Source organism: Balaenoptera borealis (genome assembly GCF_965194805.1).
Source record: "Balaenoptera borealis genome assembly, chromosome: 2".
Taxonomy (NCBI): Eukaryota; Metazoa; Chordata; class Mammalia; order Artiodactyla; family Balaenopteridae; genus Balaenoptera; species Balaenoptera borealis.
In genome coordinates, this window is record NC_138867.1 from 145,719,083 (window position 1) to 145,741,068 (window position 21,986).

General features: G+C 42.1%; 1 protein-coding gene across 4 annotated transcripts in view; it reads left to right on the forward strand.

Moving 5' to 3' along the window:
• ADRA1B (adrenoceptor alpha 1B) overlaps positions 1 to 21,986 on the forward strand; it is a 183,755-nt gene that overhangs the window by 155,150 nt on the left and 6,619 nt on the right. The window contains exon 2 of one of the 4 annotated variants that reach the window (XM_082379893.1): positions 11,232 to 21,923. The exons of the other annotated variants lie outside the window; for them this stretch is intronic. Coding sequence (XP_082236019.1) covers positions 11,232 to 11,263 — 32 coding nt within the window. The 3' untranslated portion in view covers positions 11,264 to 21,923. Of the gene's footprint in view, positions 1 to 11,231; positions 21,924 to 21,986 lie in introns of those variants that run through there. 4 annotated transcript variants of the gene reach the window in all.

The window sequence follows — 21,986 nt, forward strand, 5'->3', positions numbered from 1 at the left end:
TTTGTATTCTGTGATGGGTAGTATGAGAACAACAAGTATTTTCATATAAAAAAAAATCTAATATAATGTTGAATGTGCTTTTTTCAAACTTGATATAAATTCCCACTCCCAGATTCTGTTAGGTCCCCCTCTTAAAAATCACGTATGCAAATTCTGGAAAGACTGCAAGTTGCTGTTGTCCAGAAGAACAGTCTGGAAATCTAACAGCACAGACAGTAGGACTGGGATACACGAGTCTGTAATAGAACAAAGCCATGATTTCCGGGCTTTGTTCAGGAGACAAGACACTGGCAGAGAACTAATATTTACTGAGCACTTATTATGTCTCTGGCACTGAGCTAAGGTGTTTCAGTATGTGATCTTATTTAACCTTCACAACCCTTTGAGGATACCATTCTCTTCATTGTATAACTAAGAAAACCAAGGCTAGGAAAGGTGAGATAATTGGCCCAAGTTCTCAGGGCTCATAGTGACCAGACTTGGAAACAGCTCTATCTGTCTTCTTATCCCAAGCTCATTTCACTCAACCAAAGCAACCTCTCTCATGTTTTTCTTCCTCTGATCAGTACTTAAGAAATTGAAAATGTTGGTCTCAACATTTGGTTCCTGCAATAAGCCGCATTTCTTCTAGTGGTTTCCCATTTACATTTTTTTTTAATGCATGGACTTTCAAATTAATGGTAAAGCTATTCATAAATGAAATGGGGAACCTGGCTATAACTTTGCTTCCTTCCAGAAAGCAAAGGCTCTTTAAGCCTGATGAAGTTTAATGCTTGCTGTAAATGCAGGGAAAAAATAAACAAGCACCATTTAAATCACCCAACCCAGAGCCTGGCCACGTGAGGGACACGGGAGCCACACTGTGTCACCACATTATCCATTATTGAGAAGGGAGCCAACAATTAACAAAGCAATCTAGATTAACCACATTAACATCTCTGGCAGAGTAGTTCACGATCTCTGGCTTTCTGGAAGCTCTTCCCAGCTCAAGCTGTCCCTGGGTTCTTTGGCTTTGCGTCATGAAGGGAATTGATTTGATTAATTACATTGCTGCTGCCTAATTAGTAAGCATGGCCACACTTGCCCATCGGTTTTGCAGAGATGAAACTTGGGATCCTGACTGCAGACCAATTTTCGTAGCTGAAAGTCGCTGTGCCTTTCATCCTCGATCCATACCAAGTTCCCCAGAGTTGATCATAGCAGGACTTCAGTCCAGAGCCAGGGGCAGGTTTTCAAAGTCCAGACAGCTGGGTCTCTGGGGCCCTCCTGCATTTCAACACAGATTATTTTGTGAAAGCTTCTCAGGTTAAGGACCCCTGCCTTTCTGCACATGCCAGGTCTCACCTTACACAAAGCACATCCACCCTCACCCTTTTATTTGGGTTTCCCGGTTTCTCAAGAAGAAAGACGTACAGCTCTCATTTTAGACACGAAGAAAGGAACCTTTGCAGAAATGATTACTCAAGGCCACAAAGCATTTCTCAACTAAGATTAGTCATCCTTTTTTTTTTAATTTAATTAATTTTTTTATACAGCAGGTTCTTATTAGTCATCCATTTTATACACATCAGTGTATACATGTCAATCCCAATCGCCCAATTAATCCCACCACCACTCCCACCCACCGCCGCTTTCCCCCCTTAGTGTCCATACGTTTGTTCTCTACATCTGTGTCTCAATTTCTGCCCTGCTAACCGGTTCATCTGTCCCATTTTTCTAGGTTCCACATATATGCGTTAATATACGATATTTGGTTTTCTCTTTCTGACTTACTTCACTCTGTATGACAGTCTCTAGATCCATCCACGTCTCTACAAATGACCCAGTTTCGTTCCTTTTTATGGCTGAGTAATATTCCATTGTATATATGTGCCACATCTTCTTGATCCATTCGTCTGTCGATGGGCATTTAGGTTGCGTCCATGTCCTAGCTATTGTAAATAGTGCTGCAATGAACATTGGGATGCATGTGTCTTTTTGAATTATGGTTTTCTCTGGGTATATGCCCAGTAGTGGGATTGCTGGGTCATATGGTAATTCTATTTTTAGTTTTTTAAGGAACCTCCATACTGTTCTCCATAGTGGCTGTATCAATTTACCTTCCCACCAACAGTGCAAGAGGGTTCCCTTTTCTCCACACCCTCTCCAGCATTTGTTGTTTGTAGATTTTCTGATGATGCCCATTCTAACTGGTGTGAGGTGATACCTCATGGTAGTTTTGATTTGCATTTCTCTAATAATTAGTGATGTTGAGCAGCTTTTCATGTGCTTCTTAGCCATCTGTGTGTCTTCTTTGGAGAAATGTCTATTTAGGTCTTCTGCCCATTTTTGGATTGGGTTGTTTGTTTCTTTAATATTGAGCTACATGAGCTGTTTATATATTTTGGAGATTAATCCTTTGTCCGTTGATTCGTTTGCAAATATTTTCTCCCATTTTGAGGGTTGTCTTTTCATCTTGTTTATGGTTTCCTCTGCTGTGCAAAAGCTTTTAAGTTTCATTAGGTCCCATTTGTTTATTTTTGTTTTTATTTCCATTACTCTAGGAGGTGGATCAAGAAAGACCTTGCTGTGATTTATGTCAAAGAGTGTTCTGCCTATGTTTTCCTCTAAGAGTTTTATAGTGTCCAGTCTTACATTTAGGTCTCGAATCCATTTTGAGTTTATTTTTGTGTATGGTGTTAGGGAGTGTTCTAATTTCATTCTTTTACATGTAGCTGTCCAGTTTTCCCAGCACCACTTATTAAAGAGACTGTCTTTTCTCCATTGTATATCCTTGCCTCCTTTGTCATAGATTAGTTGACCATAGGTGCATGGGTTTATCTCTGGGCTTTCTATCTTGTTGCATTGATCTATGTTTCTGTTTTTGTGCCAGTACCATATTGTCTTGATTACTGTAGCTTTGTAGTATAGTCTGAAGTCAGGGAGTCTGATTCCTCCAACTCCGTTTTTTTGCCTCAAGACTGCTTTGGCTCTTCGGGGTCTTTTGTGTCTCCCTACAAATTTTAAGATTTTTTTGTTCTAGTTCCATAAAAAATGCCATTGGTAATTTGATAGGGATTGCACTGAATCTGTAGATTGCTTTGGGTAGTATAGTCATTTTCACAATGTTGATTCTTCCAATCCAAGAACATGGTATATCTCTCCATCTGTTTGTACCATCTCTAATTTCTTTCATCAGTGTCTTATAGTTTTCTGCATACAGGTCTTTTGTCTCCCTAGGTAGGTTTATTCCTAGGTATTTTACTCTTTTTGTTGCAATGGTAAATGGGAGTGTTTCCTTAATTTCTCTTTCAGATTTTTCATCATTAGTGTATAGGAACGCGAGAGATTTCTGTGCCTTAATTTTGTATCCTGCAAGTTTACCAAATTCATTGATTAACTCTAGTAGTTTTCTGGTGGCATGTTTAGGATTCTCTATGTATAGTATCATGTCATCTGCAAACAGTGACAGTTTTACTTCTTCTTTTCCAATTTGTATTCCTTTTATTTCTTTTTCTTCTCTGATTGCCGTGGCTAGGACTTCCAAAACTATGTTGAATAATAGTGGTGAGAGTGGACATCCTTGTCTTGTTCCTGATCTTAGAGGAAATGCTTTCAGTTTTTCACCCTTGAGAATGATGTTTGCTGTGGGTTTGTCATATATGGCCTTTATTATGTTGAGGTAGGTTCTCTCTATGCCCACTTTCTGGAGAGTTTTTATCAAAAATGGGTGTTGAATTTTTTCAAAAGCTTTTTCTGCATCTATTGAGATGATCATATGGTTTTTATTCTTCAATTTGTTAATATGGTGTATCACATTGATTGATTTGCGTATATTGAAGAATCCTTGCATCCCTAGGATAAATCCAACTTGTTCATGGTGTATGATCCTTTTAATGTGTTGTTGGATTCTGTTTGCTAGTATTTTGTTGAGGAGTTTTGCATCTATATTCATCAGTGACATTGGTCTGTAATTTTCTTTTTTTGTAGTATCTTTGTCTGGTTTTGGTATCAGGGTGATGGTGGCCTCATAGAATGAGTTTTGGAGCGTTCCTTCCTCTGCAATTTTTTGGAAGAGTTTGAGAAGGATGTGTGTTAGCTCTTCTCTAAATGTTTGATAGAATTCACCTGTGAAGCCATCTGGTCTTGGACTTTTGTATGTTGGAAGATTTTTAATCACAATTTCCATTTCATTGCTTGTGATTGGTCTGTTCATATTTTCTATTTCTTCTTGGTTCAGTCTTGGGAAGTTATACCTCTCTGAGAATTTGTCTATTTCTTCCAGGTTGTCCATTTTATTGTCATAGAGTTGCTTGTAGTAGTCTCTTAGGATGCTTTGTATTTCTGCGGTGTCTGTTGTAACTTCTCCTTTTTCATTTCTAATTTTATTGATTTGAGTCCTCTCCCTCTTTTTCTTGATGAGTCTGGCTAATGGTTTATCAATTTTGTTTATCTTCTCAAAGAACCAGCTTTTAGTTTTATTGATCTTTGCTATTGTTTTCTTTGTTTCTATTTCATTTATTTCTGCTCTGATCTTTACAATTTCTTTCCTCCTGCTAACTTTGGGTTTTGTTTGTTCTTCTTTCTCTAGTTCCTTTAGGTGTAAGGTTAGGTTGTTTATTTGAGATTTTTCTTGTTTCTTGAGGTAGGGTTGTATAGCTATAAACTTGCCTCTGAGAACTTCTTTTGCTGCATTCAATAGGTTTTGGATCATCGTGTTTTCATTGTCATTTGTCTCTAGGTATTTTTTGATTTCCTCTTTGATTTCTTCAGTGATCTCTTGGTTATTTAGGAACATATTGTTTAGCCTCCATGTGTTTGTCTTTTTTACGTTTTATTCGCTGTATTTGATTTCTAATCTCATAGCGTTGTGGTCAGAAAAGATGCTTGATATGACTTCAATTTCCTTAAATTTACTGAGGCTTGATTTGTGACCCAAGATGTGATCTGTCCTGGAAAATGTTCCGTGCGCACTTGAGAAGAAAGTGTAATCTGCTGTTTTTGGATGGAATGTACTATAAATATCAATTAAATCTATCTGTTCTATTGTGTCATTTAAAACTTGTGTTTCCTTATTAATTTTCTATTTGGATGATCTATCCATTGGTGTAAGTGAGGTGTTAAATTCCCCCTCTATTATTGTGTTACTGTCGATTTCTTCTTTTATAGCTGTTAGCAGTTGCCTTATGTATTGAGGTGCTCCTATGTTGGGTGCATATATATTTATAATTGTTATATCTTCTTCTTGGATTGACCCCTTGATCATTATGTAGTGTCCTTCCTTGTCTCTTGTAACATTCTTTATTTTAAAGTCTATTTTATCTGATATGAGTATTGCTACTCCAGCTTTCTTTTGATTTCCATTTGCATGGAATATCTTTTTCCATCCCCTCACTTTCAGTCTGTATGTGTCCCTAGGTCTGAAGTGGGTCTCTTGTAGACAGCATATATATGGGTCTTGTTTTTGTATCCACTCAGCAAGCCTGTGTCTTTTGGCTGGAGCATTTAATCCATTCATGTTTAAGGTAATTATCGATATGTATGTTCCTATTACCATTTCCTTAATTTTGGGGGGTTTGTTTTTGTAGGTCCTTTTCTTCTCTTGTGTTTCCCACTTACAGAAGTTCCTTTAGCCTTTGTTGTAGAGCTGGTTTGGTGGTGCTGAATTCTCTTAGCTTTTGCTTGTCTGTAAAGCTTTTGATTTCTCCATCGAATCTGAATGAGGTCCTTGCTGTGTGGAGTAATCTTGGTTGTAGGTTCTTCCCTTTCATCACTTTAAGTATATCATGCCACTCCCTTCTGGCTTGTAGAGTTTCTGCTGAGAAATCAGCTGTTAACCTTATGGGAGTTCCCTTGTATGTTATTTGTCGTTTCTCCCTTGCTGCTTTCAGTAATTTTTCTTTGTCTTTAATTTTTGCCAATTTCATTACTATGTGTCTTGGCGTGTTTCTCTTTGGGTTTATCCTGTATGGGAGTCTCTGCACTTCCTGGACCTGGGTGGCTATTTCCTTTCCCATGTTAGGGAAGTTTTCGGTTATAATCTCTTCAGATATTTTCTCTGGTCCTTTCTGTCTCTCTTCTCCTTCTGGGACCCCTATAATGCGAATGTTGTTCTGTTTAATGTTGTCCCAGTGGTCTCTTAGGCTGTCTTCACTTCTTTTCATTCTTTTTTCTTTATTCTGTTCCGCAGCAGTGAATTCCACCATTCTGTCTTCCAGGTCACTTATCCGTTCTTCTGCCTCAGTTATTCTGCTATTGATTCCTTCTAGTGTATTTTTCATTTCAATTATTGTATTGTTCTTCTCTGTTTGTTCTTTAATTCTTCTAGGTCTTTGTTAAACATTTCTTGCATCTTCTCGATTTTTGCCTCCATTCTTTTTCTGAGGTCCTGGATCATCTTCACTATCATTCTGAATTCTTTTTCTGGAAGGTTGCCTATCTCCACACCATTTAGTTGTTTTTCTAGGGTTTTATCTTGTTCCTTCATCTGGTACATAGCCTTCTGCCTTTTCATCTTGTATATCTTTCTATGAATGTGGTTTTTGTTCCATAGGCTGCAGGATTGTAGTTCTTCTTGCTTCTGCTGTCTGCCCTCTGGTGGATGAGGCTATCTAAGAGGCTTGTGGAAGTTTCCCAATGGGAGGGACTGGTGGTGGGTAGAGCTGGCTGTTGCTCTGGTGGGCAGAGCTCAGTAAAACTTTAATCTGCTTGCCTGCTGGTGGTTGGGGCTGGGTCCCCTCCCTGTTGGTTGTTTGGCCTGAGGCGACCCAGCACTGCAGCCTACCCGGGCTCTTTGGTGGGGCTAACGGCGGACTCTGGGAGGGCTCACGCCAAGGAATACTTCCCAGAACTTCTGCTGCCAGTGTCCTTGTCCTCACGGTGAGACAGAGCCATCCCCCGCCTCTTAGGAGACCCCCCAACACTAGCAGGTAGGTCTGGTTCAGTCTCTATGGGGTCACTGCTCCTTCCCCTGGGTCCCGATGCACACACTACTTTGTGTGTGCCCTCCAAGAGTGGAGTCTTTGTTTCCCCCAGTCCTGTCGAAGTCCTGCAATCGAATCCTGCTAGACTTCAAAGTCTGATTCTCTAGGAATTCCTCCTCCCGTTGCCGGACCCCCAGGTTCAGAAGCCTGACATGTGGCTCAGAACCTTCACTCCAGTGGGTGGACTTCTGTGGTGTAAGTGTTCTCTAGTTTGTGGGTCACCCACCAGCAGTTACGGGATTTGACTTTTTTGTGATTGAACCCCTCCTACCATCTCATTGTGGCTTCTCCTTTGTCTTTGGATGTGGGATATCTTTTTTGGTGAGTTCCAGTGTCTTCCTGTCGATGACTGTTCAGCAGTTACTTGTGATTCCAGTGTTCTCACAAGAGGGAGTGAGAGCACATCCTTCTACTCCGCCATCTTGAACCATTCTCCAGTCATCCTTTTTTTTATTCAAGTAACTTTTACTGGGTTTGTTTTGTCTTATTGCAAGAAGTTATATATGCTCATTATAGAAAAGTTTAGAAGATACAGAAAAACAAAAAGAATGTATTAAAAAGCCGTCCTTCACACATAACTACTGAAATATTTGATGCATATTTATTCAGCCATTTTTCTATGGGATGATATCATACATACTATTTTGTAACCTACTCTTTGTCTTTTGATATATTATTAACACTTTTCGAATCATATTCACTAATTTAATCTTTAATGGTTGAGATATATGGATCATTAAACCAATCAGTTATGTTGGATATTTGGGATTGTTTCAAAATTTTAGTTATGATAAATAATGTGGCAATAAAATCCTTGTATCTAAATCATAATAACTAACATTTATTGAGTATTTATTACTCAGGCACTGCACTGTTTTACATGTATTATCTTTTTTATTTATTTTTTTTAATTGAAATATAGTGGATTTACAGTGTTGCACCACTCTCTGCTGTACAGCAAAGCGACTCAGTTATATATATATATACATTCTTTATTTTATAATCTTTTCCATTATGGTGTGTCCCAGGAGACTGGATATAGTTCCCTGTGCTATACAGTAGGACCTTGTTGTTTATCCATTCTATACGTAATAGTTTGCATTTACCAACCCCAAACTCCCAGTCCATCCCTCTCTCCCTTCCCCTCCCCCTTGGCAACCACAAGTCTGATCTATATGTCTGTGAGTCTGTTTCTGTTTTGTAGATAGGCTCATTTGTGCCATGTTTTAGATTCCATATGTAAGTGATATCATATGGTATTTGTCTTTCTCTTTCTGACTTACTTCACTTAGTGTGATAATCTCTAGTTGCATCCATGTTGCTGCAAATGGCATTATTTCATTCTTTTTTATGGCTGAGTAGTATTCCATTGTATATATATATGCCACATCTTCTTTATCCATTTATCGGTCAATGGACATTTTGGTTGTTTCCATGTTTTGGCTATTGTGAATAGTGCTGTTATGAACATAGGGGTGCATGTATCTTTTTGAATTAGAGTTTTGTCCGGGTATATACCCAGGAGTGGGTATATGCCTATGGTAATTTTATTTTTGGTTTTCTGAGGAACCTCCATACTGTTTTACATAGTGGCTGGACCAACTTACATTCCCTCCAACAGTGTAGGAGGGTTCCCTTTTCTCCACACCCTCTCCAGCATTTGTTACTTGTAGACTTTTTAATGATGGCCATTCTGACCGGTGTGAGGTGGTACCTCATTTGTATTATCTAATTTAACCCTCCCAGGAGTCCTATGAATAAGTAATATTACCTCCATTTTACAGGTGAGGAAACTGAGGCCTAGAGAAGTTGAGTAATTTGCCCACAGTGACATAGATAATGACTGCAGAGGCAGCACCCTTAATCACTAAGATAAATTCTTAGAATTATAATTTCAGGATAACTAAATACATAAAATTGTAAGGTCTCTGAGTCATATCACCCTGTTGCCCTCCAGAAAGCATGTCCCAATCAATATTCCCACCGTCAGGATATGAATGCCCACTCACTTGCATCATTGCCAACACAGGACACTATTAATTTGTATTGTCGTTAGAGAAATGAAGCTCAGACTTCTGATAGCTTATTCATGCTCTTTAGAGCATGCGTGCAACCCAGTTCCCAACTGAAACATTGATTTTCTTTAAACCAATTGTTGTTATCCTTTTTTTGGTACATGGGCCCCTTTGAGAATCTGATGGAAGCTATGAAGCAGCTACACAGAAAAGGCACACGTGCACATCAAATAACCCCATATTTCTCAGGAGTTCACAGACACCATTAAGAACTCCTATGCTTGCTAGAGGATCGATATATCAACAATACTGAAACTCAAACTAAAAACAGGGCTAATGAACCCAGTCAAATGCTGGTTTGACCAGACTGTTCTTTTTTAACAATCCTGCAGTGTAAGGAACCAGATCAGAAGAGGCTGGAATAAAATGCCCAGGCACTATAATGGTCCATTTGCCCTGTGGAGTGGAGGTACCCCGGGCAAAACTCTCTCCTGAGGTCGTGCTGTCCTCCACCAAACCAGTAAGACCTCCGAGCAGATGGACAGGCCGTCACTGGCCTGCCCCCATTGGTGCGCTTCAGCAGCCTCCAAAGAACAAGGCTCCTTCTGCCAAATGCTCTTCTTCACACACTAGTGTCTTTCACGATCTCCCCTCGCATCCTGCTCCGTTATGGTCTGGAAAGCCTCATCCCAGATCAGTCAAGCCTCTGCCAACCCTACCCACCCCTCTCCTATCACAAGCATCGGATGAAGACAAGACGTGGGGGGAGCATGAGGGCCAGAACCTTGCCCATCCATCTGCTGTGATGCTGCTTTGCCAGGAAGATTTTTCTGGGAACTTTCCTTGGCCTGAGCATGTGCTTTTGGGGCCGTGTTTAGTAATGATCCTTTGAGGCTCAGTGGCATTTTCAGAATTGGGGGTGGAACAAGTGGTCCCAGCCTGCAAGGAAGGAGGTGGACAGAGGAATTAGCACTCTGGAGTGAATTGCCCTTTTGGGTGACCCAGTGGAGAATTCAGCTCCATCTGGATAGACAGGCTAGGGCTGCCAGACCACCATGAGACACACACAGAGGATGCAGGCAGCTTCTCAGCCTGGAACCTGAGCTGCCCTGTCCTTGCTGCCCGTCCATGGCCACCTTGGGGGTCTCATTTTGCACAAGACCACCATATCCTTGTCAGAAATATGAGGAGGAGTGGTGATGGGAAAGGGGGCTGTTCTGCCCTTTTACTGTCTGGCTTAACTCTATCTTTTGATCTCTATTTACTAATTTTTCTCCATCCTATGCCCTGTCCTCTCGCTTATGTTCTTGGCATTGCCCATCTACAGATGATGGAAGGATTTGTGAGTTAAACATCCATTCTCCTCCCACCTTCTTGGGTCCCTGGGACTTACATTCACAAGGCCAGGAGATGGCAGAAAATGACTTTTCAATTCTAAATAATTACAGTTCCTCCTGGATTTGGCTGGGAACATGAGTCATCTGAAAACTAGTATATTCACACCCAAACATGGCTCTTCTGTTTCCCCCTGCACCCTGTACTGCCTTGTGGAATCTGCTCAATTTTTTTACATGTCCTTTTAGTCTTTGGAGTTTTGATGGCCTTCCTCACCAGGTCCAAATAGCAGAAGATGGGAGAGCAGAAACTCTACTACTTAATATCTCTGTGACTCTGAGCAAATTACTCCTCTTCTAAGCCTCAATTTCAACATCTGTAAAATGGGGACAGTAACTGTGCCTCCCACGTTGAAATGTTTTGAGTACAGAGTTAGATAATATATGTTAGGAGTTTGATACAGCGCTTGCCTCCTATAAGCTCCCAATAGACGGTAACTGCTGTTCTTATTGTTGTTGTTATTAAATTCAGATCACCACCATCTTCTGTATTTTCTTGGGCACCATCATAAGGTTGAGTCCATTTCTAACTATCACGAGAGTCAGCACGACTTCTCCACCTTCCTTGTGATCAGGACACTGCACAGGAAGTCAGGCCTCCTCTCTCAGGCTCTAAACAGCCTGAGGTCACCAGCTCTCTGAGACACATTGCCCCACTGCCGTTGCACCCTCTTGCACAAAGGGCATGCAATTCCCTGCCTTTCCAGCTCCTGTCTCCTCAAAATGTGCAAAGATGAAATCGTTTTTGCAGGAAAGTTCTCTGAAAGTAGCAAAGTCAAGTAACTCCTCCTTCCCAAACTATCACCCACACTTATCTCTCCATCCCAACATGTAACCAGCACCTCCTGGTTTTCTTCTAGGTGCCTTCACACAGAATGTTCCAGGGATATAACAAGTCTCCAGTCCGTGGGAATCAGCACTGAGGTGCAGAAAGATCAGTTGCTCCAGGGTCAGACCTGGAACTGAATCCTATCTCCACCACTATGTAATCTTGAGCAATTTGTTTAATTGCACTAAGCCACAGTTTTTTTCATCCATAAAATGGGCATAATAATTGTATTCACCTCACCGGCTTATAGGTACTGAATAAAATAATTGTTGAAATCTCCTTGCTTCCCCAGTCAACGTTAATCTCCTGGATTAAATTCTCAACCAGTTCCAGGTACCTAAGGGATGTTCGATAAAGACTCTCTGTAAAGTGGAACAAAGCTTGGGACCTCCCGCTGCAAGCAATAATCTAAAAACCTGCATCAAACTGAGAATATATTTCATGTATATTTACAAGAAAGAGGTGAAGAAATTGTATTTTCTGAAAATCTAGTAATTTGAGGAAAGGAACTGTCTTTAGGAAAAATCTTAAATAGAGCTGAAGGTAGAAAGTGAAACCCATTTCCCCCGATCACAACGTACATCCCCCTCTTCCTTGCTGCCCTCAACAAGGCTGATGCCAAAGCTACCAGAAGAGAAAACAGAAATTATTGCCTAAAAAAGCAATAAGAATTTGGAACTCTTGGAGCAATCTGCGAGGGGAGGAGCTGAGGTGAGAGAGGGCAAGGAGGGGGCCAGGGAGCCCAGCACTGAGTAGTACGTTAAACGCTTGGTGCGGGTAATTTTCATCTTGTGGAATCACTGCTTCCAGGTGGTATAAGCAGAGCAGGCGTCAAGGGAAATGGAGCCCAAGAAGCAGAGTGGCGGGAATGAAGTTATTCCCCCTGCCCCACTCCAGGAATCCAGAGACTTTGAGGGAGGGCTTTGGACATCCCAGGGTTATGGAAAAGGGACACTCACGATCATCTCGCCTAGCTTTCAAGGGGTGGAAAGGCCCCCAGCTGATGTCTGGGCTACACATATAAACAGCATAGGCAGTAAATACTGAATTACATCTTGTCCCTTCATGGAAACTCTCAGAAAACATTCTCCCATGGCTGCAGCAAGCCCAGCCAGCTCTCTGTCCTACAGGCCATCTCTGAGTTGAGCAATAAATTGTCCCTCGGGCACTTGCATCTGCAAATTTCCTAGCAATGAGGAGCCTTCGAGCTATGAGAAAGGGCAGAAATTTCAGGGTCATTTTATGGAATGTCTGTGGACCTGGACTGAGAAGCAGGAGAAGGCCCTGCTTTGCTAAAATCTGGACAGTGGCACGTATGCAGTAGCAAAGACTAATCATTTCATCATACAATATTCATGACACCAGCGATGTGCCTGGCCCTCGGGATACAGAAAGGCAGGCGAGGGCTCTGGTGAGAAGACAAGACGCCCTAGAGACAGCGGGTTGGCATCATTCACTCTAAGGGCTGCGGGTGACAGGGCAGCCATGACGCCCAGGTGTGGCCCCCAGAGGAGGAGTGCATCCCAGACCAGGCCTGACAAGTGGAGAGGAGATGCAGAGCTGTCCGGGGGTCCCAACCTGAACCTGGCAAGCCAGTGGATATAGGAAAAAGTTTGGATTACCACCAGCCAAAGGACAGATCAGAGGGATGAGTCAGAAAGAGGAAGGCAGGGGAGTCAGTGGACAGCTGCTGAGACAAGGGATGAAAGGCATTGCACGGTGCCTAATGGCTTAAGTGGTCCAATCTCAGCGTTTTACCACCTGATTCCCCAAAGCCAGTAATTGTCCCTGTTCTCTCTGGAGCCTTTCATCCGAAGGTGCCGAGCCTCTCAGCCAAGCAGCAGGTTCATCTGCTCGCTCTAAGGGCAGCATCCAGTATTGCACAGCCTTTTTGTTGTAGGCTCAAAGACACTCTGGCCACAGGTATATCTGTAACTTTTCCCCTAGTCTCTGTTCCACCTCTGCAATGGAGTGAACACAGCTGACAATCCAAGAAGCAGGGAGCCCCAGTAGCTAATGCAGCCCCCCCGTTTCATACATGAGGAAACGAGGCCCAGAACTGTGATGACCCTGAATAAAGGTCAGCCAGCTTCTAGCCCTAGGCTGGGTCTTTGCCCTTATATTCTCAACCACTCTCTCTATCTCTTTCTCTCTGTCTCTCATTTTCCCCCCGCCTCTCTCCCTGTTTCCCTCTAATTACAAAAGCAATGATTGTTCATTGCAAAAAGAATTTTAAATAAAAAGTGAAAATCTTCCCATAAAGCCATCCTCCAGAGATAACCATTATGAACAGTTTTTTTTCACATTCACCCAGATTTTTTTCTATGAACACACACATGCGCACACACACACAAAATGTTTTTTATAAAAATCAGATATTAGACATTCTCTCCTGAAATTTGATTTTTCCTACTTAACTCTGGCATGGGCCTCATTCCATGTAGACCTAGCTTGCCATTTTAATAGACGTGTGGTTTTTCAATGCGTGAATGCTACGTGGTTTATTTCATAATCCCCTATTGCTGGAATTTAGGTTATTTCCCATTTGGGGGGAACATTACTGCAGTTTCCTGTACTTTTATCTTTGCTCCCTTTTAAGAGTACTTCTGTAGGATAAATTCCTGGATTGAGTACTTACATCAAAAGCTAAAGTTATGCTCATTCAAATTGTATCAGATAACACCAGTTTTCCACCCAAAATCTGTACCCACACACAGAATGGGTGCAAATGTCTGTTTTCTCATACCTTTGCCGAACTAATAGACCTGAAATATTTTGCTGCTTTTTAATTTCATTATTTGCTTTGTAAAGGATTCCATGAGGTTTTCATTAATTCACTGGCTGTCCATTGTAATTATTCTTGTTATTTCCTTATCCATATGATTTGCTTTGTTTTCTATTGAGTTGCTTTGTCTTCTTGATTTGAAAGAGAGTTTTGTGTATTAGAAATATTCCTTTTACTGTCCTTTAAATTACAAATGTTTCTCTCAATTCTGATAACTTTGTTTTCAAAGTTTATGACCTTATAGAAGTGTCTAGGCAAACTCAACAATACTTTTCTTTACAGATCCTGAACTTCTGTCATGCTTACAAAGGTCTTTCCTATTTCAAAATCATAAAAAATATTCACTTCCATCTTCTTATATCTTAATAATCTTTTAATATTTAAAATCTTAGATCCATCTGGGTTTATTTTAATGTAAGAAAGTAGAGATCCAGCTTTATTTGTTTCTAAATAGCTAGAGACTGTTGTCCTAACACCACTTATAGAATAATCTGTTTTTTCCCCACAAGCATTGCAATGGCATATAAAATTCTCATGGATATTTGGTTCTGTTTATAAACTGTATAATTTCGTTGATCTATCTGCATTTTCTTGCACCTCCTGCCCTGGTATTTTTTAATTACTCTTATGGTATGATATGATTTTATGGTAGGTTTTACTCTCTGTATGGGTAAGTTTCCCCGTCTTCCCCACACCACTCCCACCATTCCTCTTTATTTATTTTAATTGACCTGGCTATTTTTTCATGGTTTTTCTTCTATAATCTATATTCTTCCATATATTTAGTTTGGGATCATTTAGGTTCCCCTCTCTACCACCCCCCCCCAAAAAAACCTGGTGGTATTTTAATGAGATTATCTTGAATTTACAGATGCATTTGGGGAGAACTGAAGTTTTCTTGGATAGAGACTTTCTATACTAAAGCAAGCTATGTCTCTCCATTTGTACATGTCTTCTTTGTATGCCCCTTCATAAAGTGGTATCACTTCCTTCACATAGGTTCCCCCCAACACTCAGTTTTAAAAGGGTTCTATGCGGAAATTGCTATTGAGGTCAAAGCATGGAACACACTCAGTTTGGCATCAAAGATAAACCCTTAAGTGCTGCAGAAACTCCTCCATCCCATCTGCTCCCAACTCTGGGCCTAAGCCAAGAGGTCGCTTCCCTCTTTGAAGTTGGAATGGGTCCATCAAGTAACCAGCAGGCAATTGATGGCACAGACCCCATGCCCAGTCCTGTGCTAGAAGTATAGAGCACAGACTCCATCTTCACAGAGCTTTGATGCTGCCTAAAGAGACAAGTGGCACATCTCTCAAGAATGACATTCCATATGAATCCATGTGGTATGGCCTTTGTTTTGATGGGAAATATAGGAGAAGAAGCCTGGAGCAGTCAGGAAAGATTTCAGGAAGAAGATGAAAACTGAACTGGGCATTGGCCTGTGGTTACTATTTAAATAAAGAAGAGGAAGGAAGCACATTATAAGCAAGAGAATCACTCCACAACAATTTACCTAGCGCCTACCATGAACCAGATACTGGGCTATGCACATGAAGAGCAGGTTATGTGCTCAACAAATAGTTTTACACATTCACTATAACCCAAGCTCTGTGTTTGGTGCTAGAGAAACAGGACAAGTAAGATTGACCCTGGCCTTGAGGAGCTTGTAAACAAGGGAGACAGACTCTTAAATAAATAAGTTCAACAGCTGTTGTGATAGAATTCTGTGGAGGGAATAGCAGAAGACTCTTAATCTGGTGACTGTGCACCTCCTGGGTACCCATGGATGGGATTCAGTGAGTCTGTGAGCCCCTGAAATTATATGATGCTAAATTATTTGCATAACCAGCATTTTCAGGTTAAGAACCGTCGAGGTAGAGTGCCACAAAATTCTTGGCTTCTGTGTTTTAATGATCATATAAAATATATAGAAAGACACCATTACAAATAAGAAGTAAATAATTCTAGCCTTCCCCCAACCAGAACTATTCTAAGAGTTTAGAGGCTGTATCATCTGTTGTGGAAACTGCCCAGCTTTGAGACCAGGCAGATTTGGGTTTGAATACCAGCTCTACCGTTTAATAGCTGTGTAACATTGGGTGAGTTCCATACACTTGAAGACTTTATTTCCTCATCTGTAAATTGAAAATTGAGAATTACAGAACCCAGTCCTCCCTCATGCCTTACTGTGGGAGTGAAATTAGCTAAGGTGTGTCGGTTACCTGGATCTGAGCAGGTCTTCATAGCCTGCTCATTCCTTCCTTCTGCTTTCACGCTTCACAGGAAGCTCTGCATCATGGGCTATGGTTATGACAAGGAGGAATTTGAGCCAGGCGAGAGGAGGAGGAGAAAGGAGTGGGCATCTCAGACCAGTGGACAGAGTAGATACAGGGAAACGAGCCAGAAAAGTCAACTCGTGTTGTGAAGAATCAGTACGTTGCAGCCAAGTTGAGCGGGTCTTAAATTCCAGCCTAAGCAGTTTGAACTTTATCCTATAAACTATAGGAGCTGCTGGAGGGTTTGGGACAAGGAAGTCAATCCCATAGTGAGGTGGTTCTCAACTCAGCCTTTGCCCATCATGAATCCCAAGATACCCAGGAAAACAATTTTTAAAATAAAATTATAATGTGGAGGGCAATGCTTCTCACCTCAGGATCTTGTTAAAAAGCAGACAGATTCTGATTCCCTGGATCACTGAGATTCTGCATTTCTAGCAGGCACTGCGGTGATTTTGATGCTGTTTACCCATGAACCTCACTTTGAGTAGCCAGAGGCTAACATATTTTTGGTTTTGTCATTTTTATTACTAATATTATTCTTGTAACACACGTTGGCTGAGTGCCTGTCCTATATCAGGCACTGTGCTAGGCCCTGAGTAGAAAGAGAAGAATCAGACATGAGCTCTCTTTTCTAGAAGCTCACAGTCTAACCTGAGGAGATGTGGCATAGCCCTAAGCAACTGTAATTCAATATAGAAAGTAATAAATGCCGTATTTTAGCCTCAGATAAAATACTGTGACAATTTGGTGAAGAGAAAGATTGTTCCCAGTTGAGGGAGAAATTGCCTGGTGTTTAAGGAAATGAATAGTAGCTTCTTTTTCTTATTATTAAACAATGAGTAAGAACCAGTGAGTAGACTTCAGAGTTAGATTTTAATCCTAACTCTACCACTTACTAGACATGTGACTTCATTAATCTCTTAAACCTCAGTTTCCTCATCCATAAAATGAGATATATTAATAGCAAGGCTTCTGGAAGGATTGTATGAGAGAATGTTTATAAACATAGTACCTAATAACTGGTTCCTGGTTCATTATAAATGGTAGCTCTGGTGATTATTATTGTTTTCAGTATTTGCTGTAAATCTTAACATGTGTCTCTTTGGCCCCAAGGATATTGTATTTGTTGGACAATTTTGTGATCACATTCCAGGGTTAAGCAGCAAATGAAAATGGAAAAACCTCGAAGGGAATTTCCAAATCCAAGGAAACTTCCTTCACAAAGCCAGTGCTGAAAGAATTAGCAACTAGTATTTTCAATTTTTGAATATTTATTGGGCCAGACTGTTTCCACTGGGGAGACTTGGCTTGGCTAAAGGTGTAGCCAAGTGCTCCTAATAACAGGCACAGTGAAAGGGAGCTCCACTCTATTTACAAGCTGATCAAAATGGTTTCACCACCCACTGGCTCCCTTGAGATGTCTGCTTGTGTGATGCTGACTGTGAAATAAGTCAAATCAAATTTATAATCCTACAGACACAGAATGTCAGAGCTCAGAGGGATGTTAAAAAGCACCCAGCCCTGGGGGGACCAGATAAATGATGCTTTACATCCCTCTATGCCTTGCTGCAGTCTCCAAGCCCACCCACTGGTCATTCCTTCAACCAGTATTTAATGAAGGAATATTAAAGGGCCCTATAGTAAGAGGATAAGGCACATCAGGGAACCTACAAGCACATCAGGAACTAACAGAGGAGGCTGCTGAGCTTAACAACAAAAAATCTCATTTCCAACCTTTCTCTCTCTCTCTCTCTCTCTCTCTCTCTCTCTCTTACCTGTGGAGGACCTTGCGCAAGTGCTGCCTTCTAGCTGCAGCTCCATTTCTTCATCTGTAAAGTAGGGATAATCCCACTTTGCTCATAGAACTGTCAGGGGGATTAAATGAAATAGAACATAAGATAGTTGACTGACATATAACTAGGACCCCATAAACACAGTATCTTTTGATTCATTTTTCATTTTTTAAAATAATATTCATTGGATTTTTCCCAATTACAAAAGTAATTCGTGTTTATGGAGAAAATGTTGGAAAACACCAGAAAGCCCAGAGAGGGAAAATTCATGCATAATTTCACCACCCAAAGATAAACATGGTTGATGTCTCCTTTCATGTATATTTTTCCAGTCCTTTATACACACCAACATGTGTATTTTGTTTCCCCATGAACTGTATTGGAAGTGATTGACAGCTTCTGTTAGGATTCTGTTCCTGGATTCATATTCAAACTCTATCCCCCACTAGCTCTGTGACCTGGAGCAACTTGCCTTCCATTCCCCCATGTGTAATAGTTGTGGCCTGCCGCGGGCGCGGCAGGTTGGACCCAGTCACCAGGAACGCTATAGACTGCAGTGCGGAATGGCGCCCCCTAGAGCCGTGCCAGGCGCAGTCATGCTGGGCTGCCTTGGGAACAGAGAGGTTTAGGTTGAAGGAGTAATGGGCGTAAAGATGTTTAGGCATTTGGCCAGTGGCTGACACAGGACATGAGCTTGTTAAATAGTAGCTACTACTCCACAAACAAACCCTGTGGTTTTGAAGAGTGGAGGGAGGTTCACTGTTCAGATTTGTTAAATAGCACCTTAAGGATGACCCATTGGGACCATGGTCCAGCCAAGAAGTCCCTCTCCTTGTGCTGATCCTGCTCTGCTTTAGCTTTTTTTCAAAAATTTATTTATTTTATTTATTTGTTTTTGGCTGCGTTGGGTCTTCATTGCTGTGCGCGGGCTTTCTCTAGTTGCGGTGAGCGGGGGCTACTCTTCATTGCGATGCGCGGGCTTCTCATTGCGGTGGCTTCTCGTTGCAGAGCACGGGCTTCAGTAGTTGTGGCTCGTGGGCTCTAGGGCTCAGGCTCAGTAGTTGTGGCACACGGGCTCAGTTGCTCCGCGGCATGTGGGATCTTCCGGGACCAGGGCTGGAACCCGTGTCCCCTGCATTGGCAGGCGGATTCTTCACCACTGCACCACCAGGGAAGTCCCCGCTTTAGCTTTTGATCCTTGCACTTCACCATGCCTCTAAGTCGCCCTCAGGCATGCAAAGCCCAAGTGATGTGAGTGGGCTCACTGCACCATCTGCTTGCTGCTTCATCCCTTTGCTCTCAAGTTCTGCCTCCTGCTCGCCCCATCCAGATGTGCAGCTTTCAACCCCTCCAAGCCCTTTCAGAGGTGTTGTCTCATTTGACCTGTTTAAAAAACCTCAGTAAGAGGCTAGCAAGAGGCAACCGAGTGGAGCCATGTGGCCTCCCACAAGTGGTTTCCCAGGGCTGCACCCATAATGCTACTCAAAATGACTACAGATCTGCATGATGTGCAAGATAGCTTGAAGTGACAGCTAGAGATGGCACAAAAAACTCTGAGTCACGTATTCAATCAGTCAGTCGGTGAACAAATATTTATTTAGCGCTACTATGTGCCAGGGGCTGGGTTCTCCAATGAGAAAATATTCCCTGTTCACTTCTCTTTCCAATTCTTCAGGTCCTCAAAGAGGAATGAATTCCTCTCAGTTTAGGGCCAGCAAGTCTTCAACACCCCTCAACCCCGGCTAATCTCCCTTTCTGAAAAAGGGAGCAGGCTCAGACCCACATCCAGAGGTAGTAATATTGTTTAGTTTTCATCTTATTTTTCTCTACCACTGCATTCTGTTTATAGCAAATGATGCAGGTTTTTAAATGGTGATAGAAAGCTTCCTTTTTTTAAAAAAATTTAGCTTAGATACCAAAAGTGAGTCGATTTAAAGAAAAGCATTAAGTAACGGGTGGTCCGGGTGGTAGAATGACTGATGCTTAGGAAGCCCTAAACTTGAGATGGGTGAGGCTTAACCCTTTCAGGTTTGCTGACCCAAGCCCATGATGACAGCTGTGGATTCTCCCCCAGAAAAATGCATGAACATCACATACAATTTCATCAAGTTCCAGAACTACCTGGAGTCCCATTCCTGGGCCTGTATTGGAAAGAGCAGCAGGGTAAGAGTCCTGAGGCCTGGTCTGCACGGGAGATCTAATCCTCTTCGCCACCTTCATCTTCTTGGCAGTAGTACTGGCAGTAATAGCAGTGTTGGCAATAGTAACAGTAGTTGTGTATGAAGCAGTCAAACTGTACTTTGAGTACAGCTTTGAGTGCTTTCAACATGCCAGGCACTTACCAAGCCTAAGCTCAACTCATCCATGCAGAAAAGAATTATCACCATCCCCACTTTCTGGGAAACAGAGCTCAAGTAGTTTCCCCAAGTTCACTCATCTGGGAAGTCAGGGTCAGCACTTGAACCCAGCTGTACCTGCCTGTGATGTCTGAAGAGGTCCTTAACCACTGAACTCCATTGTCTTGATAAATCTCTGTTGGATCAATTGAAGGACATTTGAACAGGTTCTGGCCGTCATTCTGCCATTCACCAGCTGAGTGACCTTGAGCAAGTTACTCACCCTGCCTGACCTTCTGTTAAGGAAGAAGGTTTCGGAGTCCTGCCAAGCCATGATGCTAAGACGCAGGGCAAGGAGCGTGGGACCGTTTCATGAGCAGGAGAAGTGGAGCCAAGCTCAGGGACATGCACTGCGAGTTAGTGGCCCTGGCAAAGAGCAGGCATAGCCCTGACTTCCAGCAGAGAGAGCAGGCTTCCAGGAGCCCACATTTCCCATTGATATTTGCTCCCTCTCCTGGCAGCTTCATTGGCCCCCAAAGGTCTGTTTGGGTGCCCAGAGAAAAAGATCCCTGTCACCAATCCGCTTTCATGCCCCAAGGGCCTCAGCACCTTCCCTAATTAACGAGGGCTTCTTGGCTCCCCCCAGGGCAGGCTGGCGTAGTAAACAGGGCCACTAATCCAGGTGGCTCCTGTGCTACTGGCAGGTGAGGGAGGAGGGAAGGGTCCGACATATGTGTGGAATCCAAGGCAGCTGGCAGTCCCGTTCCTGACCCGCATTGCCCCTCTGTGGTGGGTCTGGAGATGGGCAGGGCTTCTAGCTCTGGCCTCGTGGAGACTCTGAATGTTAAGGCTGGACAGGACTCAGATCAAACCACTCAACTAAAGGAGGGAAACCATGTCAAATTATTATGTAGTGCACCTGAAACTAACATAATGTTGTCCGTCAACTCTAGTTCAGTAAAATAAATAAATACATTTTTTTAAAGGAGGGAAACTGAGGCCCGGAAAGGGAAAGCAACTTACCCAAAATGATACATCAAGTTATCAAACAGAGGTTTCCTATAATTAGATTTCCAGCCCAATGAGTGGTTTACAGGAATAATTATTATTTGGTTAATAAGCATTAATGCAGAGTTGATTTAGGTGGCAGGAACCTGGTACCCAACAAGCTTGTAAGAACTTTACATGTTTTACCATGTTTAATCCTCACAACAACCCAGGGAAGGTGGTATTCTTATTAGCTCCATTTTACTGCTGAGGAAACTGAAGCTTAGGTTTAGTATGAAACTTGCCCAAGGTCATGTGTCTGGTGAGAGAACCAGGATTCTATCCCAGGAATCGGAATCTAATGAGAAAAGGGCAGTCCTTGTCAGAAGTCACTGAGGGCTTGCTCAGGGTGCGAGAGTCATGCTGCGGTCTGCAGGAGGACAAAGCAAAGTAGAATGCAAATGAAACAAGAGGGTAGGTGAGGTCATTATTCAGCTTCCAAACACATGAGGATTAAAAACTGACCACACCCAGAGTTGTGGAGGTGTAGAGAAAATATCACATTCATACACAGTCGATGGGAGGAGGGTAAATTGGTACGACCGT